Raw genomic sequence first — 14,125 nt, 5'->3', positions numbered from 1 at the left:
GAGCTGACTGGACTGGTGCCAAGTCTTCGGTGCACAGTCCGTCAGTGCTGTTGGTTCTGTTGTCAGTGTGGGCCCCAGCTCCAAAGCTTTTGGTTCCGTGTACACGGAGGTCTTCAGTGCCGTTGCTCTGCGTTCGCATGCATCTGGTTCCAATGTTCTCGGTGCTGGGGGTTGTTGTCTCAGTGCTGTAGCCTCCAGCACCGATCATTTAGAGACATGCGGGCTCTTCGGTGATGGGTGCCTGTGCGTCTGAGTCACAGATGCTGCCTTCTACTCTTCAGGCCTTTTGTCCCCTTTTAGATGCAGAGGGGTCCCAGCTTTGAATCTCACTCACCCTGTTCATAGATAACACCGGCAAGGATCGAGTAGAAGATACTCTCTCTCTTTTATGACCCAAGGAAGCCACAGAAGCCGCTTTTTGCTTTTGAGGCAATGATGAACCCTCAAGGGGTGTCAGAAGTTGTAGGCTGAAGAGCCTTATCAAAGATGATCATCTTTAGCCTCATCTCTGTCCTTTCTGGCCCTTGTGGTAAACTTAGAGCAGTGGGGGCATTTCTGAGGCACATGGGCCTTGCCCAGGAAGCGGATACATTTGCTGTAGCCGTCAAAGGCCAGCATGGCCTTGCAGCATGACTCGTTTTTCTTTAACCTCACTGGTGACTTATTTTAAAAAAAAAAAAAGGAAGAGGTGTTAAACAGTGCTTAACTATAACAAAAAGATACTTATGTGATAAGAACAATCTAAATAACTCAAACAAATTAAACTATTATGCAAAAAGCCCTGCTAGCTCTCCAACTCCCTCCTTCTCCTCCTCCTCTTTTTTTAAACTATATGCAGTTTTTTTTAAAATTATATACTGTAAAAAGTTCTTAAAACTTGAAAAGGTAATATAACAAATGGATTTCTCTGTTCAGACGCACGTTGGAGCACAAGCAAAGTCCATCTGCAGCTGCTGGCAGTTGAGTGGAACTGGCATGGACTAGATCACACACGTGACCAAAAGCGCATGAAGGGCCTGGCACACTCCTCCGTATGTGCCATCTGAATCTACAGCTTGAAAATCTCAGCACTGCAGTGCCAGGGTGAGCCCAACACCTGATGTGGAGCACCCACAGGGAATCACTCAAAGAAGTTCCTGTGCCACTGGTATGTATCAGAGACAGATGAAGGGCCAGCCAGCACTGGATCACCTCTGGGAGAATCCAGAAGGATTGGGCTTGGTGCATGCGACACTGGGGCATGAGGACAATGAGCCCTGGGAGCATCTGTTGCCGTCTGTGCCAAAGGGGCTGAGGTTGGTTGAGCCAGTGCTGACGACTTACGCATCTTGGGAGGCGCGTGCTGGAGAGTGAGAGTGGTGCCACACTGGAGACTTCAGACCCCATGCTGTGCACTGAAGGAAGAGGTGCAGAGTTCTGCTGCAGAGGTTGAAATGCCAACTCCATGAAGAGCTGACAGAGCCAAAAGTCACACTCTACAACTAATCTGACCGATGAGCTCCGCCCAGAGAGAGGCAGGAGTCATGAAGGTCTGGACTTTAAGCAGAAGCTGTACAGCTTAAAACCCTGGGACTTTCATGCACCTAGCCCCCATAGGGAAAGTCTCTCTTCCTACCATCTTCTCTATCAGTTCATTACCTAGCTGTATGAACTAAATGAACTAAAAATTACAGCTATACTAAAACACTATTTACACAAGAAAAGCTAGGGAGTCATGGCATAGCAACAAGCACTTATCCACAATACCAAGAGCCCCACTGGCAGTGAGAAGGAACTGGAAGGGAGTTGGGTTTGCAGGGTAACATATAGGGCTCTGCACTAGTGCCACTCCAGGGAACTCCACAGCCTAACCAAAAGATAGCAGCTAGGGAAAAATTTTCTAACAGTCATGCACACGCATGCACGTACACCTAACTTGAACAGATAGGACCAAGGGCTCAAAGTAGTAGTAAGGAAGCATTACCATACCATGACATCCTTTCGTCTGAGCTGCTCAGTTGGTGGCTCCTGGGCAGCAGCTGAGTGGAAGGGTTACGGTACCAAAATCCTCCCCCACAGCAATGTTAGGGCACCCTTCTCCATTCTTCCCTCCCCTCTGCATACAAACAATTCATTTTTGGGTCAGGCTCCCTTACAATTATAGCACTGTGAAATTTCATATTTAAATATTGTGAAATTTACAATTTTTAACATTCTATGACCATGAAATTGCACAAAATGGATTGTGAATTTGGGAAAGCCCTATATGTAACAAACAGAAGAAAAAGGAATTAGTAATAATCATTGGTGCCAACTCCAGGGGTGTTCCGCACCCCCAGGGCAGACCAGGGCTGCTATTCTGGTGGCCTTAAGGCACCACACCCACCATCTGCTGAATTGGGCAACCTGCCCATTGCCTCTCTCTGACCTCTCCCTCCCCTCTCTTGGAGCAGAAATGAGCGAGTGATGAGCAGAAAGAACTCAGAAGGGAGGGCAGATCAGGAGCAGAGCTTTGGGGGAGTAGTAAAAACCAGTGGGGGCAGCGCATCAAATAAACTAGAAGTCAGCATCTCTGGTAACTACTATAAATCAGAAGTCAGCAACTGTAGAACACTGGAAAGGAAAGGGAAACAAGGAGTATATGGCTGCCAGAGTTTAAGCATATTGGAAAGAAAAAAAAAAAGAAAACAAACAGCAATACTAATCCACGGCTAGATGGAAGTGGTATATTAGTAGTAGTACTAGAAGAAAAAATAGAAGTCTAACAAATATGGGTTCTGTATTTCGGTAAACTGATATGACTATATCATTTATCTTTCCATTCCACTAGCATCTCAGGAGAATATTGAGCAGCGGAAATTAAAGTCAGATATTTCAAAATCAGTGGGCTGGGATAATTTGCCTACAAGTTTTACAAGAGCTGAGTGATGAGCTAATTGGACTATTAATGTTGATTGGAGTTTTGGAACACAGAGTTTCAAAATAAGCAGCTAATGTTGCACCAATATTTTAAAAAGTGAAATCTAACATTGATCCTGGGCAAGACACAGGAGCCACACAAAGGACTAAAATAATAATGAATTAAAGAAGGATAACAAACATCAATTAAGACAGGTTTATGCAAAATCGATCTTATTTCTTATTAGAATACATCTTTTGTTGGTACAGGTAACGCAGCTAATCTAATATATTTAGACTTCTCTAAAGCTTGTGACTTAGTTCCACATAAGAAGATTTTGATTAATGTGGTACAAATTACATGGATTAAAAGCTGGCAAATTGGCAGATCTTAAAATATAACTGTAGATGGGGAAATCATCATCAAATGATTGTTTCTAGGATTGTTTTACAGGATTCAGTTCTTGGCCCTACGCTATTTAACAGTTTTCTGAATAACTTGGAAGAAAACAAATGAGCAAATGAGACAAAAGTTAAGGAAATGGTAAACAATGAAGTTGACAGACTATTGACACTGACTGTTTTGGATCACTTGGTAAGACAGGTGTAAGCAAATAATATGCCTTTTAGTACAGCTAGGAATGAAGAATGTAGGCCATGTTTACACAATGGGGGACCTGTGCTGGGAAATATTAACTCTCAAAAAATATTTGGGGACCATACTGAATACAGACCTGCTGCAATCCTGGAATCCTATATCCAGTATTCGCATTTACTATTCAAGGAAGATGTTAATAAACTGGGAAGGTTTCAGAAAAGAAAATCACGGGAATGATAATAAGATCTGACAGTGTGTCTTATACGAAAAGACTTGAGGAACTCAACCGTTTAGCGTAAAGAGAAAATTAAGGGGTGACTTGACTACAGTCTATAAATACTCACAGAGGAATCAAATATTTAACAGACTTTCCAATCTTGCAGAGAATGTTATAACATGATCCAACGGGCGAGAGTTGAAGTTACACAAATTCAGACCACAGCTAAGGCAAACATGTTTAAAAATTAGAGGGATTAGCAATGGAACAACTTACCCAGGATTGTGGTAGATACATCATCACCGACTGTTTTTAAAAAAACATCAAGATTGCATGTTTTCTAAAAGATATGCTTGAGGAATTATTTTGAGTAAGTTCTCTGGCCTGTGTTATACAAAAGGTAAGACCAGATGATCCCAATATTCCTGTCCGATCTTGGAATCTATGAACATGTACTCCAAAGGGAATGTGTTTGAGATTCTTGGATATATGCTGCAAAGCATTTAATTAGACCCAAATATGATAATTTATGCTGTTCCATCATCAATTTCCTGAATATACCTTAAAAATGGGTGTGCTAAACTGGATATATAAAAATCTATTCTTATACCATAAGCCTAAAAAGGGTGGGCACCAATATCCAACAGCTGTAACATTTAAGCAAATATCAGTGCAATTGTCTCATTTTACAGTTTAAAACCTGCAAACAGTTGCAACAAAATATAAAAAGAGCTAATTTAAATTCACAGCAGATCACCCTATTTTAATTATGCAATCTGTGTCAGGGGGGAAGTACAAATAGGATTACTTTCCCATCTGACTGATTTAGGCAGCTGGTGAGAACTGCATTCATGTCACCTGCCAGTCGGCACTGTCTGGAAAAAAATCTAATATTCATACTGCAATAGTTTCTTATTAGAATCCTTAATTCTTGCTTGCACAATTATGTGGAAACTGACATCTACAGTTATCTGCATAGTTTCTCTTACATACCTAAAGATGTCACTGAGATGCTTACTAATTGCATTTTATCGAAGTTATTTTGCGCTAGAAATATACTGCTTTTGTTATCATGGCAGAAGCTCTAGAATCAGATCACGTGGACAAGTTCTTTGAGGTTACTTTGCACATGCCAGGCAGCTCCCTATACTCTTAAGCTTATTTTGAAATAGTGCATCTACACACAGTATGTGTATTGAAAAAAATCACTCAGCTATTTCAAAACAGAGCGTCCAGATGCAAAAGAGAGCCCACTTCAGATCAGAGCCTTTGGATGCACTATAGCTTATTTCAAAATAGTCCCTGTTCCCTGTCTACACAGCCCCTACTCTGAAGTACCTATTTCAGAATAGGCACTATTCTGTGTACAAGGAGATTTACCAAACTTGAAATAAACTGTCTTCTATTTTGAAATTATTTCAAAATAGCCGTTGCGTTATGTAGGCACTCACAAAGTTATTTCAGAATAGCATCAGTCAGTGCTTTTTTTGTGCTGGTACTTGCCAGTACTAAATACTGGCAGCTCAGCAGCCCAAGCCATGGGATTGGCTGGGGTTGGGGTGGCAGGGAGCCAGCTGAGCTCCTTTCTCTCTTCTTTTGAAACAAAAAACAAAACAAAACCAAAAGGCAGTGGTGGCCATTATTACGAAATGACTTTGCTTTGTAGACACGCCCTTAGAGCCCTTTGTCTAATATTCAACATCTCAAGCAAGGATACTCCCCCCCTCCCCCCCGACTCTTTCCTAAGGACCCTGTTCCACTTCAGTAGGCCTGGTTGCTCGGAAACTTCTCTTTATGTTTAAATTTAATTTTACTTCAATTGTTCCCACTGCTCCCATTTAACCCTGACCCGGTCCATGCCAACCTAAACCCTTTCATATATATATATTACATACTTTAGGCTCTTTCCTGAGCCCCTAACAGATTTTCACAAATATTGCCATGAACCCTTCCATGTTCTGCATTAAATATACTCATAACTCAGATCAATAGGACCTTTATTTTGCACTATACTGTATTTAAATTATGCAGCAGCATTAAAAGGTGACCTGTGATGGAAAAAAGAAGTAGGAAGTGTTCTAACCTACTTTTTTAGGGATGAACAAAGGAGATCATTTTCACACCAAACAAACAATTTTTTTCTGTTTGTTTTACCCAGGAATATTAAAGTCATCTGTGTTCTTGAGCATCTAGAAAACATGAATAGGAAAGACTAAGTCTAGGTCTAGACAACAAAGTTTAGTTAGAATATCTATTTGTTAGGAGAGCAAAAAGCCAAATACCCCTAACTCACACAGCTGTCATTCAAGGAGACAGTTTAAACATACTGACAATTATACTTGCCTTTTGCCAGTACACGCTGCGTAACCACTGCACAGTTCTACCAGCTAAACCTCTGCAGGGCTGACTACCAGGCCTCAGCTTGTACTTTTGGTGCAGAATACTTACACGTTGATTGAGAACTTTTCTTTCAAGTATTTGTTAAATAGGCATTAAACTGAAATCAGAATATTCAACTGTCTGAACAAAAAAAGTCCAAAAGTCCAGGCTTCAGGCCTTCATGATGATATTCCACTGACCTTGTTAAGCATACATCTGGGATTGGGTCACCTAGCTTCTAAACATCTTCCAGCAACAGGGAAGTAAAGACCTTTATAATAGCTAGCTACTAATGTAAAAAAACAAGCAGAAATTAAACATGCATATTTCTTTGACGCCACGTTCATTCATCTGAGATCAACAAACCCAAATTTCTTCTTTGCAAGTAACATTTAAATAAGCAGCAAAACAAGCATTTCAGTAGTTAAAAAGTTAATATTTCAATGTTTTATTAAACACTTATAGGAATGTTTTTCATCTATTTCGTACTTCCACAGAAATTTCTGTTTATTGAACATTGTCTTCATATGTCGAAATAAGTTTACTGTAGCCACTAGAAACGAAGAAGCCACATTATGGATTAAGGACCCAGGATACATGATTTATGACAAGATAAGGGAAATGAGTTAGTTAAGTATGCAGAAAAGAAGGAGAAGGAGGGGGGGGATTTGATAACTGCCTTCAGCTACCTAAAAGGAGTTTCCAAAAAGAGGACAAAGCTAGGCTTTTCTAAGTGGTGGCAGATGACAGAACAAGTAGTGAACAACAAGAAGTCCTGTGGCACCTGGCAGACTAACAGGTATTTTGGAGCATAAGCTTCTGTGAGTAAAGACCCACTTTGTCAGATGCAGTGTCAAGGTCTAGGTTGGATACTTGGAAAACTACTTTATTGGGGGGAAATGGTGAAGCACTAGAATGTATTGCTTATGGAAATGAGGGAATCTCCATCCTTTGAGATGTGTAAGGCCAGGCTTGACAAAACCCTGGCTAGAATGAGTTAGTTAGGATTGGTCCTGCTTTGAGCAGGACGTTCAACTAGGTCTGGTGTCCAACCAGTTCTGAAGCAGTAGCCATTACACTGGTTATTGCTACAGCAAAACAGTCTTATTATTCTGAAAATATATTTATTCTTCAAGCCAACTAGCCATACAGACAACCAGACGAATAGCCATATGTGTCTAGTATGATGGACACCACGGGACTAGATGACTTTCTGAAGTCTATTCCAACTCCCATCTTCTTCAATTCAATGTGGCAACTGAGAGAAAGAAGCAAAAGGTCAAATGGCGGCACTGAAGGTGATGGAACAGAGAGAGAAGAGAAGAATTCTTCCACTGACCGTTTTAGGTACACATCTGAGACAAGCTCAACAACAGTGGTGCTCAAGGTTGTTTATTTTTCAAATCCTTGTACTGTAGGAATGTCAACTTACGAGTAGACTAGACTGGGAAGCTATGACAAGCTCAGTTTTATGCACACAACCACAATTACAACAGTTTCATCTCCCAACACTACCACGAAAAAGTCAACTATGTGTTAACTCTCAGAAGCAAAACCCACCATAAATTCCTGAAAATATGTTGTATGCCCTAAAACAAAATTTGGGAGGGGGGAGCCTTACAGTCACATCACCTTTTATATCATGACCTAGCTCACAAAAAAGTAAAATTTATCATTAGTTACCTTGAAGCAGAGCTGACCCTTATGTGTTAAATTTTGATTCACAGTTGTTACCCACTGACTTTCATTTCTGCAGCTTTCATTATCAAACAAAATATCTGTAATGAAAAAAAGATGTGTATTATGTTAGTATCTGATCTAAAGATTCCAAGGCAAATTTAAGTCATCCCACTCCAAGACTTGCACTACCCCCTTTAGAGGCATATTTAAAACTGTACTCCAAGACATAAAAATTGAAATATATTAATTTTGTGATTTCATGATGAAAGTGAACACAAGTTAGGAATTAAAACAAGTAAAATCCATGTCCTTTCATCAGCTGGAAAGGGTACTGAAAAGGGCAACTGCGAAATGTGTGTGGAAGAAAGCAATTGTGGAGGCCACTGGAAATACAATGGTTAACAATGAAGAGTATCACAAACCTGAATACTCTAATTTTATGGTTACCATGTGTGAGCCAATATGCAAGACATTCTTACAAAAAATAAATAGTGGAAACCAATTTTATTCATGGTAGTTCCTACTTGATTTTAAAGTCATTGTGCCACTAAGCATCCTATTTATGTTTGCAACTTGCACATCAAATTTTGTTTCCTAAAGCATAAAAAATTATTTAACATGACTATATTAATGGAAGTCAGAGGAAAAAACATAACAGATATCTGCATCAGGGATCACAGTACTTTTCAGTTGTCTGATAAAGCAGAACACAAAATGTATGTTCTCTAAGACTTTATTTTCTACCAGCAGGTAGATGATCTGCCAATATTCAAGGTGAGTGTCATCATCCAACTGCAGGACTGGATTATGAATATCCTATCAGACTGTCTCTTACAAAAAGTCCATCCCCCATTTGCAAGTGAATTGTCAAAGGAAGTCAGTCCTTGAAGATGCAACCTGCTTTTCTCTCTTCCTTATTTAAAGATGGCCTGGTTCTAAGGATGCTGGTATGCAATTTTAATTCACATTTCGGTCAAAACTGGGAAGTTGAATTCATTAGACTAAAACTAAGCCAAAGTTCTCTTTTCCTGGACACTTTCATTATTGTAAGAAATATCAATCTCTTCCCTGAACCAAAAGACACATCCCACCAAACACTCCTAGGCAATTAGATCCCTGAATAAAACATTTATTTTCCACTTATTTGGCACTAAATCGAGGGTCTTAAGGGCCACTCAAAACTGCCCAGTTAAGGGATGCACTGGCAATTTTCAAAGAAGTTCAAGGAACAGCTAATTCACATCTTCCACACAGAAGTTTCACTTGTAGAACTACAGATTCCAGTACACAGTGGAACTGTGATGTTGCATGGCCATTCTTCATGGAAATATGCCGAGGAATATTAATATGCCTAACTCAAATATACTTTATACAAAATAATGCATGTAACATTTTAAAAGTTATATTCAGAGTATATATACACATGTATCATTCCTGTGTATGAAGCATAAACCTGTTTACTGAACTGGACATACAAAGGGAGAGTCATTACCAATACTTAAGAGACTTAATGGCCTAGTATCTGGGACAATGAGCTGAGAATAGTCTTGCTTCTCCTGTTAGCATGGACTATGGTTGGCCCTGCAAAGGCATGTGACTAGGCCACCTGATGCTGGAAACCATTTTAGACACTGTACTTTTCCACTCGATGTGAGAAAAGTTTGACCGAAACACCATTCCCAACATGGCCAAAATCTATATAAAGGTATGAAATGAAACAACAACAGGGGCTGGTGCCTGATACCAGGAGACCTCTGGTTACCACCTAGGATGCCTACTGGAAACATCTAAAACTGAACATGGGGTGGGGGACTAGGGCCAAGTGAGGAGACTGTCTCCCTTGTTAGAAAAAAGGTGATTAGAAACACTGCCTGTAACAAGAAGTTTCTTCACCAATTAGGCTTAGCTGACATGTTTTGTTTCATTTAGCTTAGATCATAGTAAGTTTCTGTCTACTATCACTTAAATCCTACTTTTTATATTAAAAATATCACTTTTCTTTATCAATAACCCCTGGACAAAAAACTGATGGGGAAAGAGGGTGAGAAAACAATTGTGCATCTCTCTTTCATCGATGAAGGGGACCAACAATTTGTAAGCTCACTCCGTATAAACTTTATACACCATGAGAAAGCTTTATCTAAGGCAGGGGGTGGAAAGCCCCGGCACGCATGGCAAGAGCAGTGCATGCCTCTTCCTCACATGCAGCAGGGGCACAGAGCTCAGCAGGTGCCACTCTGCTGTGACCACAGCAAGTAGGGACATGCAAGCCCCACCTGTGAGCCAGCTGGCAGAGACACTAGGCTGCAGGGAGTGTGCAGCCGGGCTCATTGCCTAATAAATTGTTTTGTTAGTCTTTACAGTGCTACTGGACTGCTTTTTTGTTTTGGTAGTATATGGACTACCATGGCTTTCTCTCGGTTACTAGACCAACTCTGGTTCCCCTAGGCAAGGGAATCCTCTCCCCTCTCATTCACCCTACGACCCTCCCTACACCACTCTTCTACTCACTCCGCACCACCTGGCCCTCCCCACCACATCCCTCAATCCTTCCCTCCTTCCACAAGTCAGCACCCAACCCACTTTCAAATACACCCTGCCATCCCAAACACTCCCCCACACATGTGGCCAGGAAGGAAAGGAGAAAAAAAAAAAAAAAAAAAAAAAAAAAAAACCACCTTAAGCATGCTCAGAAAAATTTGCCTTATAATCCTGATTTGGTTGGGGTTTAATATCCTTGCAGCACTGTTCAGAATTTTGCACTGGATTCAGTTCAACCAAGAGCCTTAACACTTTGCCTCAGAAAGGTTGCTGACCCCTGATCTAAATGGTAAAAACTCTGGATCTTTATTTATTAATGAAGCTATTGTAAGTAGGACTTAGTGACTTTAAAAAGTATCACCTGCTCTCAAAACCATACGGAGGTCAAAAGGTGAAATTTCCACACTCTTCCTCAGAAAGGTTGCTGACTCCTAATCTAAGGTTTCGGTCCAACTGGGGCTGTGCACCTGGGAGCTATGTCAGGTTCCTTTGACTGAACTTTCCCAGAGCAAAAGGGGTTTTGGGGTGGAGCCAAAAAATGAGGGATTCAGTATGTGGGATGGTGCTGCCAGGGAACTGGAAGGGGTAGGGACTGCACGATCTGGGTGGGGGGCTCTGACCTAAGAGGGAGGATGCAGGAATGGGCTGGGGGAGGTGAGGAGAATGGGGTTTGGGCATGAAGATGAGGGGGTGCTTCCCACCACTCCTAGACATTGCTCCTCACTTCTCCCACTGGTCACGATTCCAGGCAAAGGGAGCAGCAGGGGAGGCTTCCAAGTGAGCGGTTTCCACTGCTGCCATTCACCCCACAAGGCTTGGGGTTCCCCAAACACACACCACCACAGCAGGAAGCTGGTGCTGCAACCTCACTAAGGGGAGGCCGACTCACAATTAGAGCACCAGAATGGACTCCCCACAATGGGGAGAAGCCGGGGGGGCCCCACAAAGCCCTGAACCCACAGCCCACATGCAAGACAATCACAGACCATTAATGGTCTGCAGACCATACACGGAGAACCATTGAGTAAGACCCTGAACAAGTGACTATGAACCAGAAAGTCAAGCATATAGAGAGGGAGGGAGAGGGGAAAAAAAAAAAAAAAAAAGATCTCTTAGTTCCATTTCAAAGCACCAGCCCTGTAAGGCTACAGCCTCTCTCTAGAGCAGTGTTTCCCAACCTTTTTGAGATGGTGACCCATTTTGCCTATTCATTAGGACTTTAGGACCCAAGGTAATTCAAAAATAGGGGCAGGGTGGTTCTCCCTCGGAATTTTTTTTAATTAAATCTTGATTCATGACACACCCCCCCCCGGCGTTAAGTCCTCACAGCCCCCCCACCTACCTCACACAAGCACCACTGCTGCCCCTTCCTGTTCCTTTGCCATGCTGTCATCATCTCCTCTTCCACACTGCTCCCCCCAGCTCTACTACTCCCTTCCCTCACCTGCAATGCGAGCAATTCCCTGCCCTGACCTGCTGAAATGGGACTCAATTTAATTGGTTTAACAGTTGGGTCCCTCCTGTCAGCCATTAAACTCAGTTCTCTCTCAGAGCATCAGGACAGGGACTGGGAGCTGGAGGAGACAGTAGCAGCAGTGGCAGGAGCCACAAACAGCTCCTTAAAGAACCATTTGTGGCTCAGAGTTGCCCAGCTGGCGACCCTTAGAAAATCTAATGGCGACCCATGTTTGGGCCCCAATCCACAGGTTGGGAATCCCTGCTCCACAGTCATACTGAAAGGCCTAAAAGCCTTCATCTGCAGCCACACTGAAAGAACAGCAGCCATTACGGTAAAGAAAAAAGCGTCACACACATTCTATCTAAACTGCTTAAAATTGTGTGATACCAGCCTGTTAAGACGACCCTGTCCTAATGGCACCCACTATCAAACAAAACAAACAAACAAACAGGTCTCTAGATGGGTAAACAAAATAAGTTTGATAGCATTTCACCTGGCAAGAAACTCCTCATCAATAGCTGAGGTTGTGAAATCCTCATTCTATGATTATGGTCCTCAGTTTCCTATTGTTAGTCTGTATATGTCTGGTTTTTAATTGTTTCTGTCCACTGCAGGGTTTCCCCAACGTGCCTGATGGAACCCTTGGGCTCTGTATAATTGATCCAGCAGCTCTGAAAGAAAATATTTAGGGCAGTTGCATGGAGCAAACATTTTTGATAAAACTTGAGAACACTTTTCATAAATAGCATATTATACTGAGAATTATTGTTGCAATATTTAATAAATAAGTTCAAAATTGTAACATGAAATGATGGCAGAGGTTATATAAAACTATGTGTACCTCAACAAGAGACTAGAGTGGACATAAAGATAAGCTGCAGCCACATACAGCAAGTTGTATGTGAGCTGCAGGCCTAGTGATGTACATTAAATACTTCAAACACCCAATTCAACCATCTGGCCTTGGTCTTTGCAAGTTAAAGGTTTAAGATGACATTTATTGCCCGATCCAATTCCATACTCTTCACACTGTGTTTTCATTTAATGTTTCGCAATACACCACCTAACCTTATTACTAAACATATTCTCCATGGATAAGTGATAACTTTGGTTTCTGACAATTGGACTTTGGCTGGGGCAAATAAGCAAAAGTGTTAGGTCAAGAAAAGAAGCATGAGCACAGCCTTCTATGACTGAAAAATCAAGTGTAAGCTGTTGAAGAGGAAAATATGCTCATTTACTGGATTAACAGCAGGCTACAAGAAACACAAGCATGATGAGAGTTATCTGTCTTTCTGATTTATTTGCACTGGAAGTGAAGATGCTCTCAGCGAGCAGTGCATGGTGTACAGCAAAGTATTTTTCAATAGTCCGGATACCTGCTAAACTACAAAGGCATTTAGAAGCAAATCAAAGACAAAGACAAGTTATTTCAAGCAACAGCGTGACACGCTTTCATGTAGTAAACTCAGTGATAATTTCTAAATCACACAACCAAAATGCAACAGAGGCATCCTACAAGATGAGCTACCATGTTGCAATCACTGGAGAAACACATAATTGAAGAAAAACTCAAGCTTTGTGCAAAAGTGCACAACGGATAAGCCATCTAGTAAAAAAAATGGAAGCAGTACCACCATCGGTACCATCATGCCTCACATTCAAGATCTTGCTGCTGACATCAAGAGCGAGCTAGTTTGACTGCTATTTTGTGATGTGTATTCTTTGCAGCTAGATGAGTCCACTAATGCGATGGGAGCTGTGTTTCTCCATCATGTGTTTGATAAAAGCGTTGGAGAACTTCCTAATATGTGAATTTTTGCAGAGCAATACTTCCTGTGAAAAAATATTTATTACAATACATGAAATTAGTTGGGAAAAATGTGTTGAGTGCAGTGCAGTTGGGAACAGGGCCAGAGCTGTAGCACAAATCAAGGATGTGGATCCAAACTGCATAAGCAGTCACTGTGATCCCCACAGAAAATGTCTTGCCATTAAGATGCCTGTATCCGCTGTTTAAATATGTTCTGAATGAGGAAGTGCAAATTATTAATTATATAAAATCTAGACTCCATATAAGCCAGACTGTTCAAAATTCTAGGCAAAGAAATGGGCAATCAGCGCTCCATCAATGTGCGAATTTACTCCATAAATCACTAACAGTGACTGGTTGTTTGAAAAGTTATGCATGGATTCTAAGACTTGCGTAGCTTGCAAATATATTCACTAGGTTAAACCAAGTTAATCTATCACTGCAGGAAAGAAATGTGAACACTTTCACTCTAAAAGACAACATTTCATTGCTATTGTGGAAACTGAAATTTTAGGCATCACCCATAGAACTCTGACTGCTTTCCTATGCAAAATGACATTC

At 41.3% G+C, this 14,125-nt stretch overlaps 1 protein-coding gene across 10 annotated transcripts in view; it reads right to left on the bottom strand.

Annotated features, from left to right (window-relative positions):
* BRD4 (bromodomain containing 4) overlaps window positions 1-14,125 on the bottom strand; it is a 170,572-nt gene that overhangs the window by 117,462 nt on the left and 38,985 nt on the right. For 4 of the 10 annotated variants that reach the window (XM_074980069.1, XM_074980066.1, XM_074980067.1 and 1 more), the window contains one exon: window positions 7,755-7,849. The exons of 2 other annotated variants lie outside the window; for them this stretch is intronic. Coding sequence is in view for 4 of the 8 variants with exons in the window: in XM_074980065.1 (XP_074836166.1) it covers window positions 5,780-5,865 (86 nt within the window). In the remaining 4 variants the exon portion in view is untranslated. Of the gene's footprint in view, window positions 1-5,779; window positions 5,882-7,754; window positions 7,850-12,244; window positions 12,379-14,125 lie in introns of those variants that run through there. 4 more of the 10 variants (XM_074980062.1, XM_074980063.1, XM_074980064.1 and 1 more) reach the window with 2 other exon arrangements.

This window comes from Carettochelys insculpta, chromosome 29 (assembly GCF_033958435.1).
Source record: "Carettochelys insculpta isolate YL-2023 chromosome 29, ASM3395843v1, whole genome shotgun sequence".
Classification (NCBI taxonomy): Eukaryota; Metazoa; Chordata; order Testudines; family Carettochelyidae; genus Carettochelys; species Carettochelys insculpta.
The sequence above is the reverse complement of the archived record's forward strand: the minus strand, read 5'-3'. Positions and strand labels throughout refer to the sequence as shown.